The sequence below is a fragment of the Aquarana catesbeiana genome, linkage group LG02 (assembly GCF_042186555.1).
Source record: "Aquarana catesbeiana isolate 2022-GZ linkage group LG02, ASM4218655v1, whole genome shotgun sequence".
NCBI lineage: Eukaryota > Metazoa > Chordata > Amphibia > Anura > Ranidae > Aquarana > Aquarana catesbeiana.
Window position 1 is genome coordinate 287,592,024 of NC_133325.1, and position 23,078 is coordinate 287,615,101.

General features: G+C 43.2%; 1 protein-coding gene across 5 annotated transcripts in view; it reads left to right on the plus strand.

Moving 5' to 3' along the window:
- MYO16 (myosin XVI) overlaps positions 1-23,078 on the plus strand; it is a 669,347-nt gene that overhangs the window by 395,342 nt on the left and 250,927 nt on the right. For all 5 annotated transcript variants that reach the window (XM_073614485.1, XM_073614486.1, XM_073614487.1 and 2 more), the window contains exon 16: positions 15,571-15,718. In XM_073614485.1, the coding sequence (XP_073470586.1) occupies positions 15,571-15,718 (148 nt within the window). The remainder of the gene's footprint in view (positions 1-15,570; positions 15,719-23,078) is intronic.

Sequence of the window (23,078 nt, forward strand, 5' to 3'; positions counted from 1 at the left end):
AATAATTGTTTTTAATACTCTTTCAAAGTTTTTCAGAAATGTTGACTCTATTTGAGAATTAAAAGGGCATTTTACCTTCAGTTAAAAATTGGAGAAAGGTAAGCATAAGCAATGGATTGGAAGCTTAAAAGGAAACTGTCATAGTTTTGTATATAGAAGGTCTGGAAGAGTCCAGCCTTTGTTACTACAATAAGAACAGTTTGTACGATGTAACCTGGCAACCAAGGAGAGTGGACTGAAATGTGCATGCGTGAAGAATGACAACGTCACTGTACTAGTCGGTGGGGGCACTAGACACAGTTGAGTGAGCATGTATTCTGTGTGGCTATCGCATTCAAAATGACTGTATGAGTAGAGCAATGAATTTGCATCAAATTTTGCATTAAGCTTGAACATTCCTTCATGGAAGCTATTCAGTTTGATCCAGAAGGCTTTCAGTGACGATGCAATGAGTGCAGCACAAATAAAAGTGTGGCACAAATGCTTCAAAGATGGTTGGAAATCTGTTAAAAGAGATCAACCTTCTGAAAGGCCTTCAACAAGGAGAACCCCTGAAAATTTTGAACGTGTACAGGCTGCAATCAACTAAGGATGGCAACTGACAGTGTGAGAACTAGAAGCTGATTTGTGGATTCCAAAAGCTACTTTGTCCAAGATTTTGATGCAGGATCTTGTGGATAAGATGCTGGGAGAACTATGTCAGGTCCCAAGGTGCCTACTTTGAAGGGGACTAAGGCATCATTGCCCTATGTACAATGTTCCTTGTAGCTTCTTCTAATAATGCCACTATTTTTAGTATATTTATATATACTTTCCGGGCAGACCTCGTATATACACTACTGTACAAAAGTTTTAGGCAGGTGTGAAAAAATGCTCTAAATTAAGAATGTTTTCAGAAATAGAAATGTTAATAGTTTATTTTAATAAGTTAACAAAATGGAAGGTAAATAAACAGAAGAGAGATCCAAATCAAATTAATATTTGGTGTGACCACTCTTTGCCTTCAAAACAGCATCAATTCTTCCAGGTACACTTGCACAAAGTTTTTTAGGAACTCTGCAAACATCTTGGAGAACTAGCCATAGATTTTCTATGGATGTAGGCTGCCTCAAGTCCTTCTGTCTTGTCATGCAATCCAAAACAGACTTGATGATGTTGAAATCAGGGCTCTGTGAGGTCTAAACCATCACTTCCAAGACTCCTTGTTCTTCTTTATGCTGAAGATAGTTGTTAATGACACCGGCTGTATGTTTGGGGTCCTTGTCCTGCTGCAGAATAAATTTGGGGCAATAACATGCCTCCCTTTAGGTATGGCATGATATATAAGTATCTGCCTGTATTTCTCAGCATTGAGGACACCATCGATCCTGACCAAATCTTCAACACTGTTTGCAGAAATGCAGCCCCAAACTTCCAAGGAACCTCCACTGTGGTTTACCTCTCTCCAGCCCTTTGGTGAACAAACTGCCTCCTACTACAGCCAAATATTTCAGATTTTGACTCATCAGTCCAGAGAACCTGCTGCCATTTTTCTGCAGCCCAACTTCCTATGCTTTCATGCATAGCTGAGTTGCTTAGCCATGTTTCCACATCACAGGTATGGCTCTTTGACCACAATTCTTCCATAAATACCACTTCTGGACAGACTTCTCTGGACAGTAGATGGGTATACCTGGGTCCCACTGGTTTCCACCAGTTCTGTGCTGATGGCACTACTGGACATCTTCCGATGTCGAAGAGAAGTAAGCATGATGTGTCCATCTACTGCATTAACTTTCCTTGGCTGACCACTGCATCTGCGGCCCTCAACGTTGCTTGTTTCTTTGTGCTTCTTCAAAAGAGCTTAAACAGCACATCTTGAGACTTCAGTCTGCTTTGAACTCAATTATAAGAAAAACAATGGGGGTAAATTATGATTTACCTTGCTTTGCTTTGAAATCAATGCCTGAGAGAAACCTTGCTGATGCACTATAACTACCTTATGTCTTGTTGTTGTGCTCAGTCTTGCCACTGTGTATGACCCGTGACGTGAAACTGTCTTTTACAACCTCACCTTAATAGCAGAGCTTGGCTGTTTCTCCGGTTTTAAGCCTCCTACATTCCCATTTCTGTTCCAATTAATGACTAGGTATTTCAGCCTACATATGAAACTGATGATTGTTAACACCTGCTTGGTATAACTGATTAATCATATATGTGACTCTAATCATACAAAATCCTGGTAAATGTACAATGTGTGCAAGTGTAAGAACTGATGCTGGTTTGAAGCCAAAGGGTAGCAACAGCAAATATTGATTTGATTTTGATTTTTCTTCTGTTCGCTCACTTTGCACTTTGTAAATTGATGATAAATAAATAATAAAAATACATATTTTTGAAAGTGTTAAACTTATAGTTCTAAAAAAGAAAATGTATGCAAAAACATGTTCTTTAGAGCATGTTCCAACCCTACCTAAAACAGGTTAAAAAAAACAAAACACCTAAAGCAGCCTATCTTAACCAGACTGTGATTTAACTCCTAGGTTCAACCAGAGAGTGCTACGGATTCCTTGAAATGTCATCCTTTAGATTAGTCACCCCTGGCAATAATGATCTTTCCTGCTTATCTGTAAGGAGGATTCTTACCACACTGACCACAAACGTAAGGAGCGTTCCTTAAACTGACTACTAGCATAATGAGGCCCTTCTGCACTGACCACCAATGTAAGGGGTACCTCCTTCCGAGGACCGCCAATGTATGGGGTCTTTATCAAAAATGACTATGAATGTAAGGGAGCACCTAACTGACTAACTAATATAAGGGGGCACTGCATTCACTACTAATGTAAGGGAAACTACACTGACCACATGTGTAAATGGATACTTCACTGATCATTGTTGTAGGGGGGTGCACTTTTCCACTGACTCCAATGTAATGGAGCATTTTTCACTAACCACCATTGTAGGAAAGCACTACAAAACTCAGTTTTCTTTTTTGTCCAATATTATTTTTTTTAATTTCATTATTATTACTGAAAATAATATTGTTGTATAGAGGAGCTTTGGGTGTCTAATGCACTAAGTACAGCACATTCCTTATTCCTTTATTCTTATTATTTGCAGTTCACAGTAGAACCTTGTAGGTTATTAGCAGGTTTCCTGAGACCTGAATGTTAGGGTTACTCTGTATTAAGGATGAAAAAGTCTGACCTATTTGGTCAGGTTAAACATTGTTTACCTCCTGACTTTGATGACACTTTACTATTGCCATGGTAATAATACTTCATTTACTCTTTCATCACCCTTCATTGGGTTGGGTTTTACCTCTATCAAATTTACCCTTTATTTACGCTGAATTTTTTCCCTTTTCTTTACTTCTTCTTTTCTCTTACTCCTTTTTCATGACTCTTTTCCTTTTATCAGTTCTTATGTGGTACTCACAGGGTTGCTCTCCAGACCACTTGAAATTTACTTTTGCTTTACTGATTTGTTAATCACCTTGTTTTTAATCAGACTGACTGACATGAATAAGCTACCTTTCTCTTTCTTTTCAATTATATGACGTTTTTGACATTTGACTTTGACAGTCTTTTTGATGATTATATAGTGCGATATTGCATTTGAATTTTTATTTTTCTCTTTCCATTTGAAGTAATTAGTTTGTTACCCTTTGAATATGTACCACAATTTTTGTAAAATTCAGATTGTTCTCCTTTATTTTATTCAAAACAATAAACAAATTTGAAAAGGAAAAAGGCTGCCCTAATGATAGCACTCTCCCTTGCTACATACAGTAGTTTAAATATATACCTTATAAATATGTTATATTATGAATGACTATGTTATTAAGACTGCATTACTCAGAAATCCACTATCAAAACTTTGAAAAAATTCTTAGCTACAGACAAATTTAAAGATTATAATGTGTATTATGGAATACACTTGTCATAAAACCCAGAGCTCATTAACAGTGCAGTTACACCTCAGGCTTGTTAGTTCAAACCTATCAGTTCAATAGCATTTATTGACAGCATAGCAGGGTCAAGGCCAGTAGACTGTCAACAGTAGTGTGAGCTCTTCATTGTTAAAGGACAAAGCATTATACATCTGAGACCTATATTGACTTATACTACATTGTATGAATGGAACAGACATTTAACAGCATGCCCTGACCAATTAAAAAGCAAAAATAATAAAGAGCCACTAAAGACATTTCCAACCAACACAAATAAACTCGGTAGAGGAGGGCAGTACAGAAGAAGTGTTAAATGGCTAGGGATTTTTCCCCATAGTCTGTACCTTTAACAGGGGAGGGCTATAGTGATGAAGGATACAGTTTAACCACTTGCTGTCCGTCATATAGCAAAATGACGAGGGCAAAGTGGTTTCAATATCCTGACCAGACGTCACATGAAGTCCAGCAGGATACAAAGGCGCTGCGCCCCCGGGGGCGCACATCGCGGCGATCGTAGTTGCGGTGTGTCCGTCTGACACACTGCAACACTGATCTAGGTAAAGAGTCTCTGACGGAGACTTTTTACCACATGATCAGCGGTGTCCAATCACGGCTGATCACAGTGTAAACAGGAAGAACCATTGATCGGCTTTTCCTCACTTGTGTCAGACACGAGTAGAGGAGAACCGATCAGCTGCTCCTCTGACAGGGGGGTCTGAGCTGATTGATTATCAGCACAGACCCCCCCCCCCGAGGATGCCCACACTGGACCACCAGAAACGCCACTAGGACCACCATGGATGTCACCACCAGGTATGCCACCTTAGACCACCAGGGATGCCAATCAGTGCCCAGAATGGATGTCAATTAGTGCCTACAATGGGCATCACTTATTGGCAGGCATTATTGTTTGGCATAACAATTGGCATCCATCCGTACCATCAATTAGAGTACATCAGTGCCACCTATCAGTGCCCATCCATGCCCATCCATGCCACCTATCAGTGCCCATCCGTGCCACCTATCAGTGCCACCTATGTATACCCATCAGTGTCGCCTATCAGTGCCCCATATTAGTGCCCATCATCAGTGCCCATCAGTGCCATCTCATCAGTGCCACCTCAATCGGTGCCCATCAGTGCCGCCTTATCAGTGCCCATCAGTGAAGGAGAAAGCTTACTTATTTACAAAGTTTTGTAACAAAAAACTTTTTTTTTTTCCAAATTTTTGGTCTTTTTTTATTTGTTTAGCAGAAAATAAAAATCCCAGAGATGATCAAATGCCACCAAAAGAAAGCTCTATTTGTGGGAACAAAATGATAAGAAATTTTTTTGGGTACAGTGTTGTATGATCACACAATTGTCATTCAAAGTGCGACAGTGCTGAAAGCTGAAAATTGGTCTGGGCAGGGAGGTGTATAAGTGCCTTGTATTGAAGTGGTTAAATTAGTGCTTTCTTAATGCAAAATGTATAGTAAGATCAGCCTTTTTTTTTTTTCAAGCAACGATGCACATGTAATTAGAATACCAGGTTTTTTTTTTGGTTGTGGTGTGTCACTGACCTGTATGCTTTTGTGTGTGTGTGTGTATATATAGTATGCAACAATAAAAAGAACGTGCAGTGCAATAATATTCAATCAAAATTCAACGAACATAACAAAAAGTCCATAAATAAGTAGTCGAACTACAAGGCCCAGATAGCTCCTGCAAAGAGTATCCATGTGTTGAAAAAAGTCCAAGAACATAGTCATCAAGTGACAATCCCTCCACCTCCAAGACACTCGCTTCTCTTACTTCATGAAATGGACCCCTGACCTAACAGGTGGTCAACAGCGCATGTCCCAAAAAGGGTGAAGTACGATACCCCCAAAGATAAATGGATAAATGAAGAGATCTAAGTGCTCTCCGTATAAAAATTCCAAGGCTTTATTACAATAAAATTATCTTACTCACATTGAGCTGATCAATAAAGGCACATATCATGGAGCAGTGATTTGCTTAAAGTTTCAGGATGGCAGTGGGTGATGTCAGAGCGTAGCTCCTCCCCCTGTACGCGTTACGTTCACAAGAACTTTGTCCTGTAACCTAGACCTACTCCTAGACCCCACACTCCATCTTATGGGAGTAATTATGGCCATCCAGTTTATCAACAGAGGGCAGGAGGGAACATTGGTAGGGGGGTAGGGGGATGGGCTATGCTCCTCACCCACCCCCTATCTGGTTCCTTTCCCACCATACTGGAACTGTGACCAAAGGAATGATCGTTTGTCAAGGGGTGGAGCATTCAATTATATAAGCCAATAAGAGGTTACTATCAAAATACTCCTCAATATCCTGGCTGGAATGTTAATTATCACCAGAAAGCCCCTATTCCTATTACTAATCGGTTGACACCATTATATGATAGAGAGGAATGGGATGAAGGTTTTTTAGGGAACCCCAACCCCCAATAAATAAAGGATGAAGTTCTTGTGAACTTAATGCGTATGGGGAGGAGCTACATTCTGATGTCACCCGCTTCAGTTTTGCTTTACAGGGTTAAGTAGGTTAATCTTAGATTGTGCCTGTGTCACGACTAATACTCACCGAGGCCGAGATGCCGAGAGCGGCTCACCCTTACGACCACACGCACCCAGACCCCTGAAGTTGGTACAGGGAGCTGGGGGCACGCGGAGGCACGAGCTTCCGTTATGCAGGAGATCCGTAGGTGTGAAACTGATGCACTGGAGTCCGTATATATTAGGCCAAAGGTCAGAACCGGGTATCAGGCAGAGGCAGGTCCGAATAACAGGCAGAGGTCAGATGGGTATCAGGCAATCAGGCAAAGGCAAGTCCGTTATGCAGGCAGAGGTCAGGGTATCAGGCAATCAGGCAGAGGCAAAGTCCGTTATGCAGGCAGAGGTCAGGGTATCAGGCAATCAGGCAAAGGCAAAGTCCGTTATGCAGGCAGAGGTCAGGGTATCAGGCAATCAGGCAGAGGCAAAGTCCGTTATGCAGGCAGAGGTCAGGGTATCAGGCAATCAGGCAGAGGCAAAGTTCGTTATGCAGGCAGAGGTCAGGGTGTCAGGCAATCAGCGGAGTAGGAGTTAAACAAGCCAGGGGTTCGGTAAACAGAGCAGTAGACAGGTCTCACAGGAACAAATAGGCACAGGGATCAGGAGGAGCTGACGACGAACCAGCAATCCGACTGGGCGCTGGAGCCGTCAGAAATAGTCTCCCCCCGGCGAGCGCGTCAGCGTGACGTGCTACCGGGTACCCGCACGGGCGACGGCACGCACACGGGGACCGCCGTGCCCCCGCATGCGCCGCACCATCAGGCCGCGGACGGGTGTGCGGCGAAGCGCCAGTCCGCCGCGCATGCGCCCCGGAGCCCGGCGAGCGGAGACGCTCTCAGTCTCCTGACAGTGCCCCCCTCCTAAGGGCGGACACTGGACGCCCAGGCTAGCCATCAATTCCGGGTGATCTTGGTGGAAGGCTTGGATTAGCCGTGGAGCATGCAGGTTCCCAGCGGGTTCCCAAGAATTGTCTTCAGGTGGGTAACCCTTCCACTGGATCAGGTACTGTAGCTGCCTGCCCTTCTTTCTACAGTTCAGGATGGACTCCACCTCGAACTCATTTTCGCCATCTACCCTGATTGGCGGAGGAGGAGGCTCTCCTCTTCCCGGAAAAGGGCTAGGCACAACAGGTTTCAACAATGATACGTGGAAGACAGGATGAATCCGGTATGTCTTGGGTAGTGCTAGCTCAACAGCCACAGGGTTAATGATTCTCTTGACATGGAAAGGACCAATGAACTTGGGTCCAAGTTTTCGAGATGGCAAAGGTAATTTAAGGTTAGTGGTGGATAGCCAGACCTCCTCTCCTAAGTCAAACTTTGGGTTCACCCTCCTGCCCCGATCGTACTGTTTTTTGTAGTCTTCCTGCGCTTTGTGTAACATGTCTTGAATTTTTTGAAAGTTGGATTGCAACGAGGTTATCCTGTCCTGGACTGCAGGAACTGTCATTTCGGGGACGTCGTTAGAAAAGAACGTGGGGTGGAACCCACAATTTGCCCAGAAGGGTGTTTGGTTAGTAGAGGCATGAACTGAATTATTATACGCAAATTCAGCATATGGGAGAAGACTTGCCCAATCATCCTGGGAACCTGAGCAGAAGCAACGGAGGTATTGCTCCAACGTTTGATTTGTCCTCTCCTTTTGGCCGTTGCTTTGAGGGTGATAAGCTGAAGAGAGACAGACTTTGATGCCAAGGGACTTGCAGAGTTCCCTCCAGAATTTGGACGTAAATTGCACGCCCCTATCCGACACAATACTCCTTGGTACACCATGGAGCCTAACGACCTCTTTTAAAAAGATATTGGCTGTGTCTACGGCAAAAGGAGTGCCCCTCATAGGTAAAAAATGGGCCATCTTGGAGAGACGGTCGATAACGACAAAAATGGTAGAAAAATTTTCTCAAGTTGGTAGATCGACAATAAAATCCATGGACACATCGGCCCATGGCCGTTCCGGGATGGGCAACGGTTTGAGCAAGCCCCAGGACTTAGCGTTTTGGCCCTTGTTCCATTGGCACAGAGGGCAGGACGCCATGTACTCCTTACAGTCCCGTCTCCATCCAGGCCACCAGAAGGAGCGAGAAAGTAGTTCAGACGTCTTCTTTATCCCAAAATGTCCTGCCATCTTATGGTCGTGACACATCTTAAGGGTTAAAGGCCGTATTTCTTGCGGTACGAAAATTTTTCCTCGAATCCAAAAAAGATCCTCATATTTCCTCAAGGAGTGTACTTCTGGTTCAGTACACGAGCTAGATGAGGATCTAATGGATGACATTAGGTCCGCCTGAGTTAATCCAAGAAAGTTTTGTGGAGAGAGGATAGTGCTTGGTGCTGGTGTTTGAGAATCTGCAGAGAACATCCGAGAGAGTGCGTCTGCCTTTCCATTCTTTGCCCCAGGTCTGTAGGATATATGGAAGTTGAAACGGGAAAAGAAGAGGGCCCAACGGGCTTGTCGGGGTTTTAGTCGTCTTGCTGTTCGGAGGTATTCTAGATTCTTGTGATCCGTAAAAATCATGACCGGGTGTACTGCACCTTCCAGCAAATACCTCCATTCCTCCAAGGCGAACTTTATGGCCAGCAGCTCCCTGTCACCCACATCATAGTTGAGTTCCGGTGAACTGAGTCTCCTGCAAGCGAAGGCTACAGGATGTAGAATGGCTTTAGGTCCCTGTCTCTGGGAGAGAATTGCTCCAGTTGCGATCTCTGATGCGTCTACCTCTAGCACGAATTGTTGAGTCGGGTCAGGATGACGAAGAATCGGGGTGGAACTGAACAACTTCTTCAATTTCAGAAAAGCTTCTTGAGCGGCTGGGGACCACTGAAAAGAACTGTGCTGACGGGTTAGTTGGGTGATAGGTGCCACAATAGCAGAGAATCCAACAATACATTTTCTAAAGAAGTTGGCGAACCTTATAAACCGCTGTACCCCTTTTTTTGTCAGATGGGGCCGGCCACTCTTGAATTGCCTGAATCTTCTGTGGGTCCATTGCGACCCCATTGGTTGAAAGGATGAACCCAAGAAATTGTATGGTCGATTTTTCAAATTCACATTTTTCAGCTTTCAGGTATAGCTTGTGTTGTCATAGTATGGTAAGGACCTTTTTTACGTATCCCTTGTGCATCTCCAGAGTGGAGGAAAAGATAAGAATATCATCCAGGTATACAACAAGGAAATCATCCAGGTATTCTCGGAAAATATCATTCACCGGGTGTTGAAAGGTGGCCGGGGCATTACAGAGTCCGAATGGCATCACTAGGTACTCGAAATGCCCGAATCTGGACCTAAAAGCCATCTTCCACTCGTCCCCAGCCCTGATCCTGACGTGATTATAGGCCCCCCTGGAGGCCGAGTTTAGAGAACACTTTAGCTGATCGGAACCATTGAAATAGCTCGGGAATGAGTGGTAGTGGATACCGGTTTTTAATAGTAATGTTGTTGAGCTGCCGATAATCCACACAAGGTCTCAAAGTACCATCCTTCTTTCCAACGAAAAAGATACCGGCTCCGGCAGGTGAGGACAAGGGACGGATGAAGCCTTTTTTGAGATTTTCATCGATATATTGTTTAAGAGCTTCTAGCTCAGTTTCTGAGAGAGGGAATATACGGCCGAACGGGATCTCGGATCCGGGCAGGAGGTCGATCGGACAGTCGTAAGACCGATGAGGTGGTAGGCGGTCAGCCATCTGTTTACTGAAGACCTCTTGAAACTCAAGGTACTCGGAGGGGACATGTTGGAGGTTGCCTGATGGAGCAGCAATCGTAGCACAAACTTTGGGAGTCGTGAGAAGACAATGTTAAGAGCAATACTGAGAGGAGAAGGATACCGCCTTGGTGCTCCATTTAATCTGTGGGTCATGAGCCTGTAACCAGGGCAAGCCCAGTATAACAGGGAAGATGGGTGAATGAATCAGGTCGAGCCGTAGAAACTCCCGGTGGCCGGAATCAGTGGTTACCAGAATAGGTTGGGTTTCCTGGGTGATGGTTCCTGAGCGAGGAAGAGATCCGTCGGCCAGATGTACCCCTAAATCTTGATTTTTGGTTTGCAGAGGGATATTCAGACTGTGAGCCAAGGCAGCATCTATGAAGCAACTGCATGCTCCGGAATCAATGATGGCCTGCAAGCGGGTCTCCCCTTCCGGAAGCTGTAGGGAAATAAACAACATCACCTAAGTCTTTGGGATACTGTTGTTTGGATAGTTCAACACATTTGGCTGAGGGGACTTACTGGGCCTGATCGGACAGTTGCGCAGGAAGTGTCCGGCTCCTCCGCAGTAGAGACACAGGTTGGACTGCCGTCTGCGTTGCTTCTCTTCAGAGGTTAGCGAGCCCCAGACCAGGCCGAGCTGCATAGGTTCGACCTCAGGAACTGGTGTAGCAGCAGCCGTAGTTGAGGTCAGGGTCTGAGCTGAGTGGGGTCTTGGTAGCGCCCAGGTGGGGCGCGGGCCTTGGAAGCGCTCTGAGCGTCGCTCCCGCAATCGCCTATCCAATTTCGTGGCTGCTTGAATTAGTTCTTCCAAAGAAGCAGGGGTTTCCATCCTAGCTAATTCGTCCTTGAGTAACTCGGACAAGCCTTGACGGTACTGATAGCATAGGGCCGGCTCCTTCCAATTTGTATCGGCCGCCCATGTACGAAATTCTACCGTGTAGTCCTCAATAGGTCTTCTTCCTTGGGACAGATGGTGCAAGATGGCCTCAGCTGTAGCCATACGCTGCGGGTCGTCATAGAGCTGGGACATACTCTCAAAGAAGGGATCGATTGTATTCAGAACTGGACTGCTCTGTTCCATCAAGCCGTGGGCCCAGGCTTGAGGTCCTTTAGACAATAGAGAAATCGCAAATCCCACTTTAACGATTTCTGAAGAAAAGGTTCTAGGCTGGAGGGCGAAGTAGAGGGAGCATGCGTTTTTGAAGGCCCTGAATTTCTTACGGTCCCCTGAGAACCGTTCCGGTGTGGGGACCCTGGGTTCCGGGAGTGCCATGATGACAGTGGGGTTGGCGGAAGCCTGAGGAAGCGAGCCCCCACTGCTGGGTGCGGGAGCTGCAGCTGCAGAGGGCAGTGACCCTGTGATTTGCTGAAGGCGGTTATCAATTTGGGTATAGCCTTCCTGTAACTTCTGTACTGAGTCAGCGAGAGTGGATACCTGTTGACACAGGATCTCCAGAGGAGAGCACGCTCTGTCGGCCTCGGACATCTGGCTGGTGCGTACTGTCCCGACAAATACTCACCGAGGTCGAGATGCCGAGAGCGGCTCACCCTTACGACCACGCGCACCCAGACCCCCAAAGTTGGTACAGGGAGCTGGGGGCACGCGGAGGCACGGGCTTCCGGTATGCAGGAGATCCGTTAGTGTGAAACTGATGCACTGGAGTCCGTATATATTAGGCCAAAGGTCAGAACCAGGTATCAGGCAGAGGCAGGTCCGAATAACAGGCAGAGGTCAGATGGGTATCAGGCAATCAGGCAAAGGCAAGTCCGTTATGCAGGCAGAGGTCAGGGTATCAGGCAATCAGGCAGAGGCAAAGTCTGTTATGCAGGCAGAGGTCAGAGTATCAGGCAATCAGGCGAAGGCAAAGTCCGTTATGCAGGCAGAGGTCCAGGTATCAGGCAATCAGGCAGAGGCAAAGTCCGTTATGCAGGCAGAGGTCAGGGTATCAGGCAATCAGGCAGAGGCAAAGTCCGTTATACAGGCAGAGGTCAGGGTATCAGGCAGTCAAGCAGAGGCAAAGTCCGTTATGCAGGCAGAGGTCAGGGTGTCAGGCAATCAGCGGAGTAGGAGTTAAACAAGCCAGGGGTTCAGTACACAGAGCAGTAGACAGGTCTCACAGGAACAAATAGGCACAGGGATCAGGAGGAGCTGACGACGAACCAGCAACCCGACTGGGTGCTGGAGCCGTCAGAAATAGTCTCCCCCCGGCGAGCGCGCCAGCGTGACGTGCTACCGGGTACCCACACGGGCGACAGCGCGCACACGGGGACCGCCGTGCACCCGCACGCGCCGCACCATCAGGCCACAGACGGGTGTGCGGCGAAGCGCCAGTCCGCCGCGCATGCGCCCGGAGCCCGGCGAGTGGAGACGCTCTCAGTCTCCTGACAGCCTGCAAGTAGATTTAGAGATTTTTGTTTTAGGCTGATCTTCCACTTTAACTTCCCTAATGGACAACCCTGAATTTCCTCCAGGATCTCAATTAGAGCTATCCTTTAAAAGCTGTTTTTGCAGACATGTATTAGTCAGCGACTTTATAGATAGGGGTAAACTCTGTGACAAAGTGGACTTAAAATAAAAAGGTTTATCGTGTCTGCTTTCTAACTAGCATTATTTTCAATGTAGACTTTTTATAGCTAACTACAAATAAAAGAAGTGACAACATATGTAGAAAGGAATTTATACCCATTGATTATGTGATTTAAACAAATGGGGAAAATATGGAGTAAGCTGCCTTTAACAATAGTTGGCAGGGCCAGTCTGATAAAGATGGTTGGGATGCTACAACTGCTTTATCTTCTACATAATTGTCAAATATGGCGACCTCAGAATTTTTTCAGCAGGTGGATACCCTTTTTAGGGATCTTTTCTGGAGATATAAACACCCCCGAATTAGATTGGAAGTCCTGCAGCTGCCCAAGGATGGAGGAGGTTTAGCTGTTCCTAATACCAAGTTGTATTACCTGGCACCACAACTTCAGCAATTATGTAGCTGGAATATTATAGATTCCGAGGACCCCTTATAACAAATGACACTTTCTCAATTTCCGGTGGAGCCATTGGTATGGCCAAACGCTGTTTTCCCACATTTGATTTAATTCACAAAGTTTGGACTACTGTCCAAGAACTTACTTCCCACGAGGCATATACCCAATATATGCCCATATGAAATAACTTGCGGTTACCTGAGGTAGCAAAGCTTGAAAACTTTGGTTGATGGAAAAAGGCTGGCATTATGCTTCTTCATCAGCTTTTTGACAATGAGGATTTACAACCATTTAATAAACTAGCAGAGAAATATCATCTCTCTAATAAACTATTCATTCAGTACCTGCAGTTACGGCATGCTCTGAAGAACCAGGCAGCAACTTTTCTGTTTAAATACAATCCCTCCCCGAGTTTGACTATGGCAGTGTCCACAAGATGCTCCACATAGGGAATTATTGGTGTTACTGTATATATTCTTCTTTACAAATAACAGCTAGCATAAATACACAGGATAGTAGTCTCGAGAGGTGGCGTAGGGAATTGGATGCTCTTAGTAAGGAGGAGTGGGAGCAAGCTCTGAAGAATCTGACCAGAGTCTCCCTATCCTCCTCACAGTGGTTGACCCAGTTATTTATTATTCATAGATCTCATTCTACTCCTCTAAATTTGCATTCCCGGGGTAAAGCAACCACACCAAATTGCCCAAGATGTGCTAGTGATACAGTAACACTCATACATATGATGTGGCGATGCCCTAAATTGCATTGATATTGGGAGAATATATATTTGATATCCTAAATACTTTATGCTCTACACATTTCTATTTTGATCCAAAAATAGCTTTACTAGGCATTTAAGAAGTGGGGAATTGGCATATAAACATAGCAAATGCCCTGAAAATTTTCAGAAAATTTGGCTAGACTCCAATCTGTTTGTGTAATTTGCTGAATACACCATTGATGCCATAGAAAGTTAAAAGTTGGATAGATCTGTTATTTTCATATATATATATATATATATATATATATATATATATATATATATATATATATATATATATATATATATAAAGGTATATATATATATATATATATATATATATATATATATATATATATATATATATATATGTATATATATATATAAAAATATATACCTGAGTGATATATAACGCTACTAGTGCTACATAAGAAGAAAGGGAGAAAAAAAAAATATAACTCATTGATATGTTGAAAAGTCTTAAATGACAGTGCTTGCTTAATTCAACCCGGAAATCTCATTATTAACCTGAGATTGATGTGTCTTTTCCTTTTCCTTTTTTTTTTTTTTTTTTTTTTTAGATGAATTGTTTTATATGTTTTTGTCTTGTTGTAAATTGTAAAAACATTTAAATTTTTTTTTAGAAAAATTATATGAATAAAAAAAAAAAACTACAACTAAAAGCAATGTTTTTCAACCCTGTCGCACAATTGAAACAAATATGTCTCACTGGCTTGCCTATGGCATATCAAACATATTCTCATTCATAAGAGTAAACTTACACCTTACTTTAGGAAACAATGGACACATGACACAGTTAACCTATTCCCAATGAGGAAAAATATGCATTTTAACTTATACTTGCTTTATCAGCACTAGATACCAAAAGTCTGCCTGTAAACTGTTGTCTGCATGGTACAGTACTTCACATATACTTCACCAACTCTCCCACCATGCCTCTGAATCATGCTGGCTATGTTGTAATGAAATAGGCTCTGTCCTACATATATGTTGGTAGTGTCCCAAAATTACCCTCTTCTGGAACTTGGTCAGAAACTTGATCCACCAAATAACAGAACAATCCCCCTTATGACCCATAGACTGTTCTTTTACATGACACTTCCCATCAAACATGCACCTACAAATAAAGCACTAACTATTCACGTATTAAATTTAGCAAAATCACATATTCCTCGACATTGGAGCAGTGATGATCTGCCTAATTTGAAGGAAAGGCTGATGTCAGTTAATAGCTAAATTTAAAGAAATTAGTGTCCTGACAGCAGACTTGTTGGACATTTACAGGAAAACTTGAACATGTTGGCTTCTTGCTAATTTTCAAATCCATTGATTCACTGTACCTTTAGAATATAAATAAAATATGTACAAACCACTATACATTCCATTTAACCAACAATGTTTTTCTAAAAGCGTGAAGCTATTTTATTGTATTATATTTCAAATGTATCTCTTTACATATTCTGAAATAAAATTCATCCTAATGTACAATGTAAATATGATCCGTGTCATTCTGATGGATAATTGTCACTCAGTGATTATCTGAGTATGGCAGTTCATTCTCTGAATAAAAGGCTAAAATGGTTTCTCACACAAATCTTTTCCAATTCTAGCCAGACTGTACACATATATGCTGGAGAAGACCCGTCTCATTGATCAAGCTCAAGGCCAAAGCAACTTCTTAATATTTTACCTAATGATGGATGGCCTGTCTGCTGAAGAGAAATATAACCTGTATCTCAGGAGCACATCGGCACACAGGTAATGTACAGCCTCTTCATGTTTGTCACGTACCTTGTAGAAGAGCCTGACATGATGAGCAAGGCCTCTCTTACACCTCTGACTCGGGGCCCCTGATAGAGCAGAGACAGGTGGCTCATGAGTAAAGAGTGACATGGGTGCCTTTTGGTCTTGATAGCAGCAGGGCTGGACAGACTCTCTAGATCAAGCAAGGGAAGACCGCCAGTAGGCCACAGCAGAGCAAGAGTGTCAGATGGACAACAGTGAGCAGGAAACAGGAGCAGGGTGGCACTGGTGACAGCAGATAGGTACAGGCTGGTAGCAGACAGGTGACAAGCAGGCGCCAGAGGAATATAGGCAGAGACTCGCAGCAGGCAGTCAAGCAGTGATTGAGGGCAGGGGCAGAGTCAGATGAACTGGGTCATACACAGGCAGATGGATCAAGTGCAGATGCATGGGCAGGATTGAAGTCAGGATACAGGCCGAGTAGTTAGCAGATCAATGGAGAAGTAGCAAGGGGCACAGGCAGAAGCAAGGTCAGAGGCCGGGGTCAGTGCAGGTGTAGTTCAGAAGTAATCAAGGCAAGCCAGGTCTGTAACAGTAGTCAGATGCAGAGTAACAGGTTGGAGATATGTATGGGAATGCTGTAGACAAGACAGCATTGAAGCATAGCACAGGCTTAGTTTAAATAGCCCACTTGGTGCCAATGCATGAGCGCTTGCACATTTCCTATATACATGTAAAGGAACATGAAATGTCCAGAAGAGCCATATAGTCTGCTGGCATGCCCTTCCTGACATTGCCCCCTCCCAATGGGCAACCTCCAGATGCCCTACTGGATCATTTTCTCTGGGTGGGCACAACTGAATGCTTGAATAAGTCTTTTGGTATGGATATATTTTTTTCAGACCCCCAAGAGTTCTCTTCATGGCCATACCCATTCCATTTATTCAGGTACTGAATTTGATTGCTTCTCTTCCTACAAGCTTCCCCTTTAATTATTAACGGCTCAGGTGGACCAGTATTTCTAGTTAGTAAAGGGATCGGGGATTGCAGGCTTCAGCAATGTTGCATGAAAGACAGGGTGAACCTTAAAAGAATCTGGCAACATTATCTCATAAGCCACATCATTGATCCTCCTTTTCACCTGAAATGGCCCCACATATTTAGGTCCAATTTTCCCTGAAGAACAGGCCAACGTTAAGGTTGTTATAGATAACCACATCTTTTACACATTTTTCTAATCCCTAATCACTATGCAGGTTTATTTTTATCATACTGAGCTGAGTTTATTCCTGTTGGAGGTTTCGGTTTCACATGTCTTAGAAGTGCAGGAGAAAATGACTTGCATACATGATTAAAAAAAATGAACCAGCCAGTACATCTTGTGATTTGTACCAAAGACAAGTGTATTGTTATCTGTACTGAGTTTGTGTTTTCACATCAAACACTTCTAACTACAAGGTAGCAGTGCCTGTTATACAGATTACATTGTTCCACTGGCCTTTCGTAATAGTATGAAAATGTGAAAACTAAACAAAACGGAGAACTGTGCAGCTTGAACCCTATGATTTTCTTTATTTAGGCAGGCATGCAATTAGCGTAGCATTCGGCTATCACTGGCTGCTTCTATTTATGCAGAAAATTGTATGTATTGTAAACAACACGTCATATGTGCAGAAGATAAACATCGCTATTCAGGGGTAATTTGTGGAAAATCATTGTGTGATGCAAAAGCATACTCAGCCATGGATGTAAGGAAATAGATTACTGGTGGCAAGAAAAAGCATTTTTTTTGCATTTCCAGATTACTAATAAGGTTAAGATTCCTACACAGATATAAAATTACAGACACAGGTTTCTATATACAACAGTTAATAATTGTTGAAATATAAAGCATGCATCAATAAGAATTGAATTGACAACAGACTAATTCATATACAGTAGATGGATATCAGTACTGTCCCACATCCACCAATCAGAATCAGACTTTATTATTTAAGTTATTGTTCAGGACAGGTTTACATTTATTTGACAGCTGTGGTAAATGGATATCTCTAATATTCTATTACCATTTTTCTGCTTTTGTCTGTAAACATTCAGGGGACACAATTCAGAATTGATACCTACCTTATGTTTGTTATATGTTCTCATTCACAAAGCTATGCTGTGTGATACCACATAGTGGGTTTTTTTGTTTTTGTTTTTTCCTTCAAATTTGACTGCAAAAGTGGAAATACACTTTAAAAAATCAAAAAACAAAAATAACTGAAAAACAAAATGGTACTGTACAGTACATGGGCAATTAATGGGCAAGCTTTACAGCATGCTAACAAGCAATGCGCAATAGTGGCAATGTAAGGGCAACATATGAGGAATTATTACACTCCACAGGCAAGAGCACAGGTGATCATGACAATAAGGCAAACAGGCAAATTTAACAATATGTGGCAAAAAATGGGCAAGTGTGAGAAGTACACTGGCAACTAATGGGCATTTGCTACAATATATATAGGTGATAAACTGGCAATTTTGAAAATACACAAATAAATAGTGGGTTCAAGTGGAATGGCACTTGACTGGAGCTCAGCTGAACTCGGTGCCTTGGTGACAGGCGAGTCTGCCAAGACGGGTCCTAGACCACCCCACTGTGGGAGAAACGTGGTGGATCACTTAAAAAGCATTCCATGATTTTTCAGTCGCACTCACCCCCTCGCCGCTCACCCCGGTTGTTGAGAATCCAGCCTTCAGTCAAGGACTCAGCGACCCCAGATTCCAGAAGCTCAAAGGGATCGGAAGATCTCAGCTCCGTCACTTCATCCACAATGGTCAATGGCTGTCCAGGGAAAGCATCATGGAGGACCCGTCCCGACTGGTCTGTCCTTCTGGCAAAAACTCCAGCTAGCTCACTTCAGGGGGTCGCAACCCCTCCCAGCGTCCTTTGGAAGGGCCCTTACTACCTTCGAGCAATTATGCCTGCAACAGTCCCCCGTGAACCATACAGTTTCGATGACTTATCAATTGCTCATATTGCCTCCCAAGGAGTTTAGACCCTCCTATATTTCCAAGTTGGATCGAGATCTGGGACTTCAACTCACTGAGCGGCAAGTGGAGCGACTTCTTCTCTTTTCATGTAAAACTTCTGTGTGTGCTAACCACCAGAAGACAGGGTTTAAGGTGCTGGCTCAGTGGTACTATACACCAGAGAGGATCCATAAGGTGTTCCCTCAGAGCTCTGATTTGTGCTGGAGATGTGGGGGGGAACCGGGTTTTCTCCTCCACATCTTCTGGTCCTGCCGTCTTCTGGTCCCCTGTTGGAATGAGGTACACCACATCGTCCAGAGGTTCACGGATAGGGAATTGCCTTTGACCCCCGTGTTCTTCCTCCTACACCACCACGAGATTCTGAGCAAGATCTATAGGAGATCCATCCTACCTCTCCTGCTCACAGCGGCGAAAAGTTACATCCCCTTGTTCTGGAAGCAGACACAGCTGCCGGGGGTGGCCGTCTGGTTGAAAAGAATAGCCGAAATCAATGAAATGGAGGACTTGGTGGCCACAGATAGGGGCCTCAGAGAGAAGTTCCTCAAGAAATGGTTTTATTGGCACGAGTTCACTTACTCAGAGGAGCATGCAGAGCTGATGATCTAAATCCCCTGGGAGCGTAGACACATGAGATGGCTCCCTGGACACTGATGGAGAGACTGGAGGATGGTCCCCTTCCCCCTCCTTCCTCCCCCCTTCTTTAACCTTTTCTTCTCTGGCTTTTCTTCGCTGTTTGGCCCCAGGGTCATATTCACCTCTCTTTTCATCTAGAATAATTTGGTGTAAACCGTCAAAATTGTGCGGGATGCAGAAACCTCCTAGGACCACGAAGCCCAATGACTAGTCCGTGAATATATGTTATATTACCTGCTTTATTGTGAAGTTTGTATACGTGGTCTAGCTTGTGGAGGTGAATTACAGTATTTACATTGTTGCTGAGGTCTCTATCACCGTTTGCCTAATCTAAATAAAGAATTTACAAAAAAAAAAAACTGACAGCTGCCTACATGTTCAAATTAAGTTTTAGCACATGGGCATTGTGGATTTAAAGCGTATGGACTGCCTTAAACCTGCATATGAAATGGTGTACTCCGGCAAAATTGACATTAAAAAAAAAAAAAAAAAAAAGATTGCCACTAAATGACAGCTATTCCCTTGTCTGCTCCTGTTTGTGAACAAAGCTGTTCCCTTTTTTAAATGATGTATGTGTGTATTTACTTTTATCAATTCTTTTTGCAAATGGGTACCCCTTACTCATTCATGTGGGGGCCGATATTGGGGAACTCCCCTATTTTAAAGGGAGCTTCAAGATCCTGATATGTTTCCCCCAAAAGACCCTGACATCTATTGGGCTACAAATAGGGAGATAAGGCCCCATTATCATGGGTAGGTGCCTTGCTGGGGAGTCACTCTCCTTCCTGGGAAGCCAGGCTGCATGCTTGGATAAGGGTCTAATATGGATTTAGGGAAGAACACTTTTTGTTTTTTTTTGTCACTAAATAAATTAATTCTGTCTGCAGGGGAGTGGCGTGGGTAGGTAAATTGCCCATCTCTGGCACTTTATTTCTATCTTTTGGTCAACTGAGAACAGTTAGAACTCATGGTCAGCCCAATGCATTATGTGGAAAGCAAACTGTCAATCGTGAGAATGCGTAGGAAAGAAATAGGCAATTTTTACACTAAGAACACAACAAACAGGTACATGTCATGTGGGCAAGATATGGGCAATTGTTACAATAAGTAGGCAACAAATAGGCAATTGTTAAAATACACAGGTAACAAATTGGCAGTTGTTTTTACAGTGTCTTGCGTCATGTTTCCAGCTAACGTGGAGCTGTTTTATAGTATGACAGGCCCCCAGTAGCTACAAGGAACTTTCTTATTGCTTAGGGTAGGAGTCCATTAGAGTCTTTGGGATTGACTTAGTAAAGTCAAATACAGAGACAATTTCCTCTATGGGACTTTGAAAGGTGGAAACTCCTTAGCAATCAAACAGTGTTGAAAACATATTTATATTTTATTTGGAAAGCTAAAATCATGGAGGTATAACATGATAAAAATCAAACTTGGATGCATATACAACTAAGGTGCAATATCAAAAAATATATACAGATAACCACTGGACTCTGTCAAATATGAAGATAGGACATCCTCTGGAAACCTACCGAGTGATGTTAACCCCTCATACTCACAAGCCCATGGCATATATTAACAGAGGCTGCATGACATACACATACAGCCCCTGTTTATGCTCAATGAAAAAAATAATAAAAATGAATTAAAATGATGTGTAACCGATTGAGTGAAAATAAAACAAATACCCCAAATGAAAAAAAGAAATAAAAAATAATAAATAAATAAAAATGGATAATAATGAAAATAAAAAAAAGCAAGAAAAAAAAAAATTATTTATATATATATATATATATATATATATATATATATATATATATATATATATATATATACCGTATTTATCGGCGTATAACACGCACCGGCGTATAACACGCACCCCAATTTAGGAGGGAATTTTAAGGAAAAAAAAACTTTTAGGAGGGAAGTTGAAGGGAAAAAAAATTTAAATTTAAATGCCCATCATTGCAGCCTTCTCAGTGCAGCCATGTCAGTGCAGCCTTGTCAGTGCAGCCTTGTCAGTGCAGCCATGTCAGTGCAGCCATGTCAGTGCAGCCATGTCAGTGCAGCCTTCCCCAGTGCAGCCTTGTCAGTGCAGACTTCCCCAGTGCAGCCTTGTCAGTGCAGACTTCCCCAGTGCAGACTTCCCCAGTGCAGCCTTCCCCAGTGCAGCCTTCCCCAGTGCAGCCTTGTCAGTGCAGACTTCCCCAGTGCAGCCTTGTCAGTGCAGACTTCCCCAGTGCAGCCTTCCCCAGTGCAGCCTTCCCCAGTGCAGGCTTGCTCCAGTGATCCCAGCCATTCTGGGCTTCAAAATCGCCGATCGCGATTTGAAAATGGCGCTGCCGGCGCCGAAATACACAGAGCGGAGCTATCCGAACCTAGCTGCTCAGGACTACGAATGGAGCCGAAAGTGAACAAGAGCCGCCGGGAAGAGCCGAGGACCGGCTCTGTGTATTTCGGCACCGACGGCGCCATTTTCAAATCGCGGTCGGCGATTTTGAAAATGTGACAGGTCGGGATCGCAGGGGATCGGCGTATAACACGCACCTGCGATTTTCCCCTGGTTTTAAGGGGAAAAAAGTGCGTGTTATACGCCGATAAATACGATATATATATAGATATATATATATAGATATATATCTATATATATATATCTATATATATATATAGATATATATATATAGATATATATATAAATTTGTTTTTTATTTATTTATTTATTATGAAAAACCATGCATGCGCTCATGCATGCAGGCGGTACCACAAATGGATTATGACAGACCCACGCATGCAGACCTGAATCACGTGCAGGTCAATCCAAAATAAAATACAAATGCAAGGGAAAGAAAATGATCAATGGCCAACAGTATAGGGAAGACATGTCATAAACTGTTGAATCTGTAATGAGGGAACGGAGGAAAAAAAATATGGTGGTATCGTTTTTAAAACTTTTTTTGATCCATTGTATAGTTATAATTTTTTCTACTGCTGTCAAAACTAACATCTATAGTCCTATGGACATTGTTGGCTTTAATCTAAGTGCAATAAATAGTTTTTTAATTGAATCCAAGTGTATACTATTTAATATATTAATACATATATGGACATATTTTTTGACTTTTTCCCATAGAGCACTGCCTTTGTTTTTGTATATTCTGACCTGTAATGTGACCTTTGGGCACCGCGCTCTGTATTGTGGCACTTTCCAGACCTTGGTATACAGTGTTAGCTGTAGAGTGCTATACTGGTTGAGAAACATGGCACTGCCTCTGGTGTTACCTAGTCCCTGAGGACCCATGCAGTGAGTATGGGCAGTTGGGCTTAATCACTGAGAACTAACTCATACTAGGTACCATTAGGCACCATTTTAAATTTTACACTACCTCCATATTGTAATACTAATGCCGCGTACACACGAGCGGAATTTCCATCAGAAAAAACTTGGATGGTTTTTCCGACGGAATCCGCTCAAGCTTGCCTTGCATACACACGGTCACACAAAAGTTCTCTGAACTTTTGACTGCCAAGAATGTGGTGACGTACAACACTACGACAAGCCGAGAAAATAAAGTTCAATGTTTCCGAGCATGCGTCCGAATTGCATACAGACTAACGCATTTTCGGATAGGAACTTTTTTCAACCGAAAAATAGAGAACCTGTTCTCAATCTTTTGCTGTCTGGAAATCTGCCAGTAAAAGTCTG